This window comes from Vanessa cardui, chromosome 8 (genome assembly GCF_905220365.1).
Source record: "Vanessa cardui chromosome 8, ilVanCard2.1, whole genome shotgun sequence".
NCBI lineage: Eukaryota > Metazoa > Arthropoda > Insecta > Lepidoptera > Nymphalidae > Vanessa > Vanessa cardui.
In genome coordinates, this window is record NC_061130.1 from 6,283,217 (window position 1) to 6,296,298 (window position 13,082).

Sequence of the window (13,082 nt, forward strand, 5' to 3'; positions counted from 1 at the left end):
AATTAACTCAAACAATTTAGGTATACAACTTAATTTTGAAATGGGCCGATAATTTCTTATGTCATGTCTATTACCATTTTTGAAGATGGGTACGACAAAGGACTTTTTCCAAATAGAAGGCATAGTACATGAGCTTAAAGATAGAGAAAATAGTAAATATAAAGGTAAAGATAAAGTTTTAAAACATTTATTTAAGAAAAGAGGTGGGATTCCATCAGGCCCAGATCCTTTATTGATTTTAAGCTGTTTTAAATATTTTTGGACACTAAACAATGAAATGTCAACAGAAGCCAAGTTAAGAGCGTGATTATTATAAGAATCCAGGCTATTTATTTCATCGACACCACGGACTGTGTCAAAATTGGATTGAACGAAGGAAGAATAAAAGTAACCATTAAATAAGTCACTAATATCATGGCCATTGTCGGCTGAGATACTGTCCAAAAACATCACGTCAGGTAATTCAGTCGACTGCCTTTTGGATTTTACAAAAGTCCAAAAGTAACGTGAATTTCTTACTAGAATCATCTCCGCGTACTCTATGTATTTTATATAACTTTCAGTCTCTAAGCGCTTGTATTTAGCGCGTAAAAAACTGAAAGTTCTATAATCGCTATAGTTCTCATAGATTTTCCATTTTTTGTGGTATTTCAACTTTTCTTTGGAAACCTTTATTAGAGCAGGTGTAAACCATACTGGATATTTATTAGAACCAATTAGCGATTTCGAAGGGATATGCGTATCTATTATTTTGTTTACTATTAAGTAGAACAAGTTAGTTGCTTGTTCTATATCCAGTCCATGAAAGCGGTCATACCAATTCACTCGAGAGAGTTCACTGTTAATTATGTCATAATTCCCTTTATTAAATAGACGAATAGTACGGGGAGCATTTCTAAGGGTACTAAAGTGAATATCCTTCAGGACTATGTCTAGAGCCGGATGATGTAAATCCTCCTTAACCAATGGTGATAAACAATGGCTAACTAAGCATAAAGAGTTACTAAATATCAAATCAAGGTGACGGTTATGGTAATTTGGAATTAAATTATATTGTTTCAGATTATTAAAATTCATGAAAGCTGACATAGATGTGACAAGTGCATGAGAACTAGATCCGTGTACTTGAGCTGACGTAGAATCACTAGATCTTGACCAATCCGCAAAAGGAATATTGAAATCCCCTAGTATCAGAAAGATATCCCTAGGGTTCACAATAAGCGTTTCGGAGATATTTTCGTAGAAATTTATCAGGTCATCGCATTGTGTACTACATTGAGGGAAATAGCAGCAGTAAATTCTACATCTAGATTGGTTATTGTTATTTTTAATTTTAACACACAAACTTAATATGTCACAGGAATATACATTATTAGAAGGTTTAATAACCACGTCGCCAACAGACACTCCCTTACGTACGGCAATAAGAACACCTCCGCCCATAGAATCGTTTCTGGAAGAATAATCACGATCACAACGATAAATTGTATAACGGCAATCAAATAATTCGGAATCATGAATGCTCGGTAACAGCCAGGTTTCAGTCAAACAAATCACGTCATAATCTGAATGAAGAACATTCGAGTATAAATTGTTAAGTTTCGTGCGTAGACCTCGAACATTTTGATAAAATAAATTCACCTTAGTAGCCATAAGATCTTAATATAACTATATGCTAACCAACTAACGGTTAAGGAAAGTAACCGTCTAGTTGATAATACCAAGATTATTAAACATAAGCAACCCGAATTCATATATATAAACATAATGTGGAAATATTGTCCAGAATATGGGCATAGTTTCATCTTTCTCCAAATCCCACTTATGTAATTTGGTCGATATATTTTATATAAATATAGCAATGCAATTCTTAAAAACAGATTAACAATCAAATATTCAAATATATGCATCGAGAAATACAAATTGTAAGTACAGATTAAATTTTTTTTAAATCAATTTCGGCATTAATATGGTAAATAGGAGAAGTATCATTTTTTCTAATTAAAATTGAGCAGTTCTTGACCCAAACGTATTTATAATTCCTTTCACGAGCTAAGGTCTTAGTTTTACGCAACAGCATTTTGTTGAAAGTAGTTAAGTGGTCATTAAAATAAATGCGACCACTGTTGCCTGCATAACCAATATCGGAAGCTTTTAAATGCTTTTTTTCCCGAAGTTTAGATAAAAAATCATCTTTTTTATAACGGGAAAGAAAACGAATTATAATTGGCCTAGGTTTTTTGCTGTCGTTAGATTTAGGTGTAACTCTTGTAATAAAATCGATATCATTGTTAGAACATGCTGTGTGATTGACCAGGTTGGATAGATTTTTGAATAGCTGCATTAAATTTTCATTTTTAGATTCCGGGACACCAATTATTTCGATATTTGATCGGCGTGACCATTGTTCCTTCTTATTTAAATCAGACTGTACTAGTTCTATAGATGAGCACAGGTTTTTAAAATCAGATTTTAACGAGTCACAAGTCTTAAATTTATTTTCGACGATATCTATTCTTTTTGTTACGGCTTCATAGTTTTCGCTCATAAACTGAAGGGATTTCTGCAGAACAGTAATTTCAGATTTTAGATCTTCCAGAATATGTTGGAAATTCAAAAAAGCTTCCTTAAACTCGACTTTTATAATTTGCCGGATATCGTCTGAAGATGCTGATACTTGATTCATAGTTTTCTTATTTGAGCTTGTAATTACCGTGTCGGATGAAGCAGCATTTTTATTGGTTTTTTGTCTCTGTCGTTTAGTTACATTATTGGAAGGCCCACTATTTGTATCGTTTTTAGGTGAGTTATTAGAGCACGATAAACAACGCCAGGATTGTTTTAGGTGTTCATCGAGAATACAAGAATCGGGTAGGACACACGACGAATGAAATTCGCGGTCACATGATGTGCACACCAAAGGACCTCCCGGCTCAGATGTAGTTTTTTTGCAGCATGAGAAATCCATTATTGGTTAAGATATTAGGTCGAGAATATTCAATTAAAAGTCACTTGAAAAGAAAAAAGACTATGTCTTGTCGGTCTCGAACTCAGGATGATCGCATGTAAAGCTCGACGTAAACCACTGCGCCACGGATATCTTAATGACGATTGTAAATATTAGGAACTATATGTGCCGTGTAAAAGATAAGTTAAAGTTCAATGAACTTGCTTGGTTTTTTTAATATGAAACTCATTAGCACAGACACATATATCACTAACCGATGCACAAAGCGATGACTGTTATAAGTTCAATGTTCATAATTTTGCTCATTTAAAAATGAGAAAAAACGTAGATTTTTACACTATCCGCACTAAATTTACTGTTATAATTTATCACAAAGGGGTCCTCTTCTATGAATTTATTATTAAAATGCAAAACTTGGAGACTAAAGGATCGTATGAGATTTTTAAAATAGAACAACACAGTATGCACCTATACTGACCACGGGCTCGACCCGAACTGATCAATACTATAATATCATCAATACTATAATATCATAGAATACATAAATAAGTTTGCTTTCCAGTATTTTTAAGAATAATCATCATCATCGTCTCATTTAATTTACACAAAACCAAAATAAATTATATATTTTTTATTACATTAATATATTCAATTACATATCTCATATGTCAGTACCTACGTACTCGCATTGTCGAAAACCTTTAAAAAAAATCCGAGTGTCATGATTTTTTAAATATACTTAAATATAATTTGAATTGAAATAATAATATTTAGTACGGCTTAAATTTTTAAATAAGTTTTTATTTGAAATAACATTTATTAGTATAATTATTGATTCGGCTATCGACACTGTATTGTGGGACTCCCGTCACTTCCTCTCGTGGCGTGGTGCGGTGACTGGTACTGCCTGGCACGAGAAAAACAAAAGGCGGTGGATTTTGAACGGGCAGGGCAGAAGAAAGTTAGATTCGTGGATGGGCGGAAAAAGGATATAATTATATACAATAAGCGGATAAATAATATATGTATCGATTGGTAAATTAATATAATGACATAAATTAATGTTATGTGAGTAGTTTTAATACAGTAGTTTTTGAATTTGTAATGGACGGAAGCACAAAAGTAGCTGTAGAACTATATTTTATAATTTGTAGTGACTTACCTTTATAAAAAAAGTGCGACTAACTTTTGTTATGTATTGTTTTGCTGTTTATGTTATTGATAACCTAGACATTTGCGCAAGGCTTTTAATACTCTATTAACAACAACTGTCAACTATTTAATATTAAAAAAGGCAGGTAGATAAAATACGATCATTCCTTTTATATGGAGCCTGATTTGAATAGAGAATATATTTGCTCATAATGTAAACAAAACAAAAAATAATATTTCAATAATAATGGAAAGTGACTACCACCGCCCATGGACATCTGCAACCCCAGGGGGCTTGCAGGTGCGTTGCCGGCCTTTAAGAAAGGAGTACGCTCTTTTCTTGAAGGTTCCCATGTCGTATCGGTTCGGAAAAACCGCCGGCGAAAGCGGCAAAGTGGTTGTGCGAGGCAGAAAATGTCTAAGAAATCGCGTTGTTGTGTATTTAGTACAACAATAAAATAAATCAGCAAATATTTATAATAACACTAACGAAATACATTTATTGTTTATATTATTTCATATGTTGGGAAATAAGAAATTACGAGTGTTTTCCATCGTTCTCCCGCATCATAAAAGTAGCCCTTATTCCACTACCACATGCTTTGTCTTATTTAACGTCCCTGACAGGAAGACTAAGCTTCCACGACATACGTGTTTAGAAAAGTTACACAACTAACCGATATTGATACCGCTCGTCAAGTCTTTTTGGTTATTTATTATTGGTTATTTATGTATCATAAAATTATAAAATATTTTTAATATACTGTAACTATGGATGTATACAAATATGATCTAAAACTAATTCCTGTATAAATCTTTACCGCGCGGAATGGTGGCAAGAATGCTGGCAGCATTTCCGTTGAATCGTAATTCCGATACTCTGGGCAAAAAACAAACCAACAGTCCTGTCACTAGTGGAGGCAATGAGGCGAGGTGTTATACTTTTGATGAAGCTTTTTGCACCACTACTCCAAGGGCCAAGCGTTTCGACAGCAAATGGAACAAAAAAGTAATTTGATATACATAAATACACGAAAATTTAGTTCTCTTTTTTTCTGCTTCAGCTTTTTCCGCAGCTGCACCAGCTCTTAACAGATATTGAATCTACATATTTTTATTTTACAAAAGTGCGCAGTCCCGTCTATTGGAGCTAGAGTCTCTTAACTCCTCCGTTGGGATTTTAATAAAGTAGGAGTACTCACTGTTGCGTCGCAATATATGTACAACAATATTATGTATATTTACAGTAAAATTGACCACTCTGATAGTCAATGATAATCATTGTATAATATGCACGAGACGTAAGGATAACCTTGTCAATGATCATTAAGAATAAACTAAAACATATTTTTATTAAAGAAAATACGTGCCATCCAAAAGATTGTTGTCACTTTGTGTCCAGAAAACTACCTTCCTTAACTACTAATCTATGTAAATCCAGTCCTTAGCTTATATAAAAATAAGAACTTTTAAACAGAAGCTTAAGAAACTTGTTTTAAGATTGTAAACATAATAATACTTCACGGTGCAGTTAATTTTTAGTAAGTGATCCTGTAGCTCTGCTTATTTTCATATTACATTCACATACTACTTCATTTTTTCATATTTCAAAGACATTCTTCCGTAGAAAGTTTAAGTACACTTCGGTTACTGTTCCTCTGCAATCTGTTAAAGTAGTGAAATAAAACCGTCTTAAAAAGAAAAGTAACAGTTTGTAACTACCCCGCAGCTTGCGTAGAAAGTTTGGAGTTTATACCACAACGCTGATCCAATGCAGTTTGGATAAACAAAAGACAACCTTGCATCTGACATATGCATGCATATTTTCTACTGATATTTTCCTTCTCACCGTCATATCCTGCATTTTCTACGTGAACTGTACCTTTCTTAACAATGGACCATCTCGGCTCAATGATTTAGCTTTACTTAGCGACTTAATGATTTAGCTATTAATAAATATTGTTATTTATCAGTTATATATTTATGTCAAACAGGTACATAAAAGTGTGTAGTGTGTACTTTTATACACATAAAAAGAACTTTCTAAAACATATCACAGCATTAAAGTTAAATGAAGTAAATAAATGTTTTTAATTTCATTTACTTTATGAGTATATTTTCTCTATGGATCTGTACCCCTTATGGTGAAAATAATGTTACGTATTTTATACCACTTGACAAAATAACTATATCTATTATGGAGTCAACATATTATAATTATATATTATATATTATAATTATTTTTTTTGTTTATAAATATAACACGGAAAATGAAAGCGTTCTTCGTTCATATAAAATTTGTATTTTCATGTTTAATGTCCGCAAACAATACTGCTAATTAAAATGTACCTCTTTAAACTTACATTTTATATCACAATTCACGCACCATAAACGTAACACTTACACATTAATATCAATATATATAAAATAAAATATATACACAATTTTTCTTAAAAATATAATTACTTATATTGCACTAACACTTCTTACATAAACACCTTAATATTATATATTAAAGTACATCACATTTATGCCCGGTTACTTTAATCAAATAATATTTGTTACGCTTACAGGTAGTAAATTTATCTAATTGACGACGAATATACTGCAATTTTAACAGCAGCGTCTTGAAAAAAATGTACTTCCGTAAGCCACACAACTTGTCTCTGAAAATAGTAACCGGGCGTTATGGAATAATACCTAGCAACGTCGTGGAAAAAATAAATACATTTACCGCTTCTATCTTCGTGCTCCAGAGTTAGCAGAGTCAAAAATTGTCTTGCCATTTATCTTTGTATTACTAAAACATTTACAAAAAATCGTGAAGAAATTAAAATCCTTCTGATTTTGCCTGTACTAATAGGATGCGCATTGGAGTAACAAGAGAAAACCAGTTAATTAATAATACTATCGAAAACTTTGCTATATCTCAAACCATTAAACGACACAAAATTTCCAACATAAACTCTTTGAAATTAATCCGCGTTGTACATATAACAGACACCCTACCGTACACGAAACCAGAATCTCATTTATTTATACGTATAAAAATGAATGTGTTTTTGTCCTGTTTCGGGTTTACCAGTTATACTATAATTTGCGCGCGAGTTATATCGAATGATTGTTTACAAAACATTTTGAAGCGGCAATGCGGCCCATGCCGGGTATTAGCTTATTACTGATTTCATTTCAGTTTTTCCTTCAAAATTGAGTTTAGGATGATATCGATTCTATCGAACACCCTAAACTGACGTGTCTCAGGTAATTGCGCCAATATTGCAGTTGACTTGGTACATGAAGGTTGCTAACTCCTCTCTACTTAACTCCTGATCGAGTTCATGAAGACTGGAATTTGAAATGCTTCGTGGCGATGTGCAGGAATCTGATCTCTCAGGCAGATGTTGCTTCCAAATCCAACTGACGTCTGGAGCTTCCTTTACGATGGTGAGATCGGACCGATGGTAGGACTGAAAATAAAAATAAAATAAAGATTAGTTACCTGAAAGTGTTTTCATTCCAGTATTACACTTTAATGATTACAAAAGTGACTTTTTATATCATAATTCAAGTAGGCTCTTACGAGCAAAATGTAAAATGATTATCTATCATTTTACAAAATTAATTTAAAGCCATCGACAATTCGCAATTAAGATTCTATCGAACCAGGTAAAAATACAGCAGTTACACTTTTACAATAATTAAATTTCATCGCTAGAATTAAATTAAATAATTTTCTTCTTGCAAGGAAATGACCAAATGCTTTCTACTTTTTAGAACAAACTCGACGTAAAAGCCAACTAAGATTAGCGTTCCTTAAAACAACAAATCGGAACTAAAGAGAACAGAAAGATAAGTTATAGAACAAAGTCGCACGCTTGGGTCGATTTTCTTAGCGATAACGTGATTTGGAAAATACTTTGTTTTCTTTTTTTATTTTTTTTACTGCGATTTAGAAATTAAACGACAGCTTTTTTACTTAACGAACCTAGGAAAAAGGGCCGTATAGTAATCTCCTAAAATGACGCTCCGTTAAGCAAACGGCTCAATGTTATGACACTTTTAGAAAAACATATTATTTTTATTATTTTAAGAATATTTCCCTCGAAGTCTAACAGATTAAATTTCTAGTAAAACTGTTCCGGTCATAATTTTCTCTACCTTTCACCTTTCAGCTTAGGAATACGAATACCTACTTCCATTGAATACAAATGAAGTATCAAGTTAGTAGTGGAACTAGTATTCATGTAATTGACTTCCCCTTGGTTGAATAGCTAGTCTTATAGCTTGTCAGCTGTAAAGCTGCTAAAAATAAAAAGTTTTTGCGTTTTTCCGTCCACTGACACGTATCTGTCTGCATATTTTTATTACCCGGTAGAAATCCACTTTATTTATCAATAACTCTAGGAACGTATTTGTAATTATATGTTTTAACTATGAGATTTTCATTAATCTAGGATGTTGGACATAGCCATTAATGATAAAATGAATCGTTTTAAAACACTTTTGTAAATATTAGCCGAGAAATCGATTATAATCGCAATGAGTAGAAAATCTTATTATTTTTTTCTGTTTGTAGGTATATTGGTGCATTTTAGATTGTTTATCAATTGCACAGCAAAAAAAATTATATATAATAATAATAAATAGTAGCAGGCCTAGTCATTTTAAGAGATACTGCCGGAAAGATCAGCAAAGGAAACCAAAAATATACTATTTAAATATCTTTTCAATGTTGTTTCTATCCTTTCAACCATTTATCTTACTCAAATCATCAATCAGTGTTGTCCTAATGCGTTACCAACTCCATTTCTCATAACGATCGAGTAGTTTTTCATGAAATACAAATCGACCTTCCCCGTGAGCTTTAATCTTGCAAAATATGTAATATCGAATTTGGTTATCAAATTAAACCGATTATATTATATTTCAACAATGAAACCAAATTTACCCACGCAACAACACTTCTTGGACAAATCTATGAATGGTTAGTATTTCTCACAGCGCTATTGTCAATGGGCGGTGTTGGCCACTTACTATAGTGACCGTGACGTGACCCATACGCTCATCTACCAACATATGGCGTAAATAGAGAGATTATTTTAAACAGATATATATTTGCGTAATGTAAATAGGTAGGCGAACAAGCTTACTGGCAACCAGATGGAACGTAATAACCGACTTTGGCGATGTAAGAAATTTTAACCATTTACCTTACATCACATCAATGCACCACAAACATTGGGAACTAAAATGGCTTTTAAAATTAAAAAATGTGCCTTTTTCACATTAGTGTAAGCTAAAATAACACATTACTGTAAGTTAAAATAGCACATTAGTGTAAGCTAAAATAGCACATTAAGTGTAAGTTACTTGACATTTAAAATGAATAATAAAGCCAATGGATAATTTTACATGTACATTTTTTTTTACTACAAATCAATATTCCACTGCGTCCTTTACACTGGTCATCGAGCATATTCTGTTCATTTGTAAGACGTACGTAATCTCAATGACTATCACAAAATGGAGTGGCTCCAAATCATGAGTAAACTCCGCACGCATTTTTCTTGGTTGTTTTTTTCAGAATTACTTTCCTTTTCTTCAACCCACTTTTTCACACATTCAGAATATTCCCTACTATTTTCACATGTATAAGCATTTGATTTCCATTTGCATAGACTTTGCGCCATAAAACATTATAACAATTTCTTTTCCTCGTGATATATTTTCACAGTTTCAACATCGTTCTCATCCTGATATATTGATGTAGAGCAATCTTCGAATATTATCGCATAATAAAATTTATTCAATCTTGAACCTTAACGTCGGAGTCCTGCCATAATCTTTTTCAAACGCCTACTATCTTAGAAACTCACTTAGACCAAAAATGCTTATATATAAAAATATTTTTACTTCAATTCGACGAAATAAATCGAATTAAATTTCGAATTAAATTTAAATTCAACGATGAGATATGTTTTTTTTTAAATCGTTTGAACAAAAAATGACATCTGCAACTAAATATCTTCTTTACACATACATATGTACATAATAGGTCCGCATACTTCTTTGCATAGAACGACCTACTTGACATGATTATGTATGGGCACAACAATGCGAAATATACAAAACTATAAGAAATATTTGAAATAAAAGTAGTTTTACTATGTGGAATGTCCATTGTTTTGTCTTATCAACGCCATACCGTAGCCACATAAGTATTTACAAGGCAAGCTTATTCAATGACATCTCCATATTAATACAGTTTAATAAAAACATGTCACTAATAAATTATACAATAAATGTTAAAAGCCCTAGCTAGCTATTTGACTGAGTGACTTACTTATGTCGGTAGTCAGATGGTTAAACGAAAATAGAAATAGTATTGCAGATAACGAAGTTCGATATAAAAGTTATTTTATTTTGATAAAAATGTAGCAAAACGTTTGGATCAGCAAAGCACGTAAAGCCATTCAGCTGTTGATCTCCTCCCACAGATCGTATTAGTGTGTGTTTACGCACACGCTTATTCACCATTCACCTTACTACCATTGATATTTTTCCATTGAATTAATTATGATCCTCAGTATCAAGAATTTTACAGTGTTTTAAGTGGAACAAGGGCATAACATCTCCTAATCAACACTATAGCAAACAAAACAAATAGAGGGAACAAATAGACACAGTATCTGCAATATCAATTATAAAATCATTGACCGTTTTTTATTTGGTGAGGACATACTTATAAATCCTTGTATAATTCGGTACTGCAATGTTAACCCAACATTAAGTAACAACGTATAAGGAAAATCAAAATTAATTTATATGTGAACATTCAAATGTATAAAAAATTATACCATAAAAACTTATACAATTACTTAATATCATTTGGTTTTTAAATATTCTTTTTGTTAATATTATGTACATTAATACAATTACAAATGCTGCATGAAAAATACATAATGGCGGAAATATGTATGGTATTAAAACTGCTGTTTTAATTTAATTAAAATAAAGCAAACTTTTATTCGCGATAATGCATGATTATACGTTCGCCTTATTGCCTCCACCAGTAACAAGAGGGCTGGTTCTGTTTTTGCCTACGATGTCATGATTTATACTGCAACTATTTTTAATGGTCATTTTTGTATAGTTAAGGACCTAATGTTTATTATATCAACAAAGTATAATGCTAGAGAAAAAGAAAGATATACTTATAAAATGTGACAGACTCGATATTTAACCAATATTAACATATATCATCATACCGACATTAAAAGACACGGAAGCGCCTAACAACCAATAGCAATTCGACCATGCTGACTAACTTCTAGCAAAATTAGGTAATCCGTAGGGTTAGGTAGGCTCGTGACGATTGTAGCTCTGAATATGTAAAGTGATTTATGTTATGATTTTCACGAAAAATCTAGGTCATAGACTCGAACTGCCCTTTTCTATCATTTGTAAAAACTTTCATTCGCAAAATATGACCGATCTACTTAGTACTCACTAACTATCGAGTATGTTGCATTCTGTGATGACTAAATTAAACTCATTCGATTCTGCAAGAAATACATTAGGGTCTGAGTTCGGTCCTTTCAATCTTCAGTTAAGATGAACTTTGTTCTACACACTGAGATCTTTTAGCTCTAAATTAAAATATAGGAATTTTCGCGACCAATATCCTGCAATTGGATATTAAAGTTACTAAAACCAGTTAATGGTTATCTTAGTAATATAAATCACGTTATAATGAATGTGCCCATAAAATGCGACCCTTAAACATGAAACGGCAGTTAGTTTAAAGGATTGACATTTCCGCACCTCGACCTTTTTTCGGGGTAGCAAATGTTCGTCTATCAATGACAAATTCGCGTCAAAGATATTTATTATAATGTAACTTTTCGCCGTTCCCGTGAATAAATAATGGCGGGTTTTTGTCACAATTTAAAAGCGAATTATTGTGTCTATCGTGTGCACTAATTATCGCAACTTTGTCTCCTAAATTTCAATTCTTTACGCCTCAAAGATAAAAAAAGGCTATAAAAAGGGTAGCTAAGACGTATTGTTTTGAAGCCTCCACAAATTCTCCTCCAGCGTCTTCAGGAATAAATTTTTGTAAGTGCTCGTTTTGCTCGTTTAAATCGATATCTATAAAAGGATCTAAAGCCGTAATTTCGAGTTAACAGAACTGGCTATAAGTATTTCAAGTTTACTTGCTTATGGTGATTTGCTAGTGACAAAAATATTATCGTGATTCTATCAGACAAGGCAAAATTTTAAAACTTTATAACGTGAAATATGTATGCACAAAATTTACAAAGTTTAGAGTTTTTTAGAAACAATTAAATACAATTAATTTATTTTACGAAAATACCTTAAAAAGTGTAAGTTTGTTACTCAACTAATATTATATCAGTTCTTATTATAACTATTTCTTATCTCTCTCCCTTTCCCTGTGTGGCATTGATTATTTCCATCTGATTATGCTTTTCTAGTATTTCTCCTCGCATATGACCTCTTCGAAGACAATGCAGAAACTTCTAGATCTACAAGATCTCTCTTAGCCTGTCTATCTCGTCTTCATTCTCCCTTTGAGTCTAGTCACCGTGATGTTTATATTGGTAATAACATTGCCCACATAGTCAGGATGCTTTTTGTGCCCATACCAACGTAGCCTGTTTATATCTGGGAGACATCACGTACACCGAGATAGCCGAATTACTTACTCTAAATAAAATACCATATAATACCATATAATCGAAATACTTACTCGTCGTCATTAAAATGACGACGAGTAAGTATTTATACTTGTTAGATACAATATGTTATATTTATTTATTTATTATATTACATTGCACTCACTATTAACGTATTCAACAATCTTTATAACCACTATAAATAAATGTAAATAACAAAAAACTATGCAGATTTCGTGTAATACTATATGTATCAATATATC

General features: G+C 32.2%; 1 protein-coding gene across 2 annotated transcripts in view; it reads right to left on the minus strand.

Annotated features, from left to right (window-relative positions):
* Positions 1–7,018: 7,018 nt before the first annotated feature.
* The window catches only part of LOC124532168 (pyrokinin-1 receptor-like), a 28,219-nt gene continuing 22,155 nt past the window's right edge, over positions 7,019–13,082 (minus strand). Inside the window, exon 5 of one of the 2 annotated variants that reach the window (XM_047106898.1) lies at positions 7,019–7,587. In XM_047106898.1, the coding sequence (XP_046962854.1) occupies positions 7,378–7,587 (210 nt within the window). In that variant the 3' untranslated portion in view covers positions 7,019–7,377. The remainder of the gene's footprint in view (positions 7,588–13,082) is intronic. The other variant, XM_047106899.1, reaches the window with a different exon arrangement.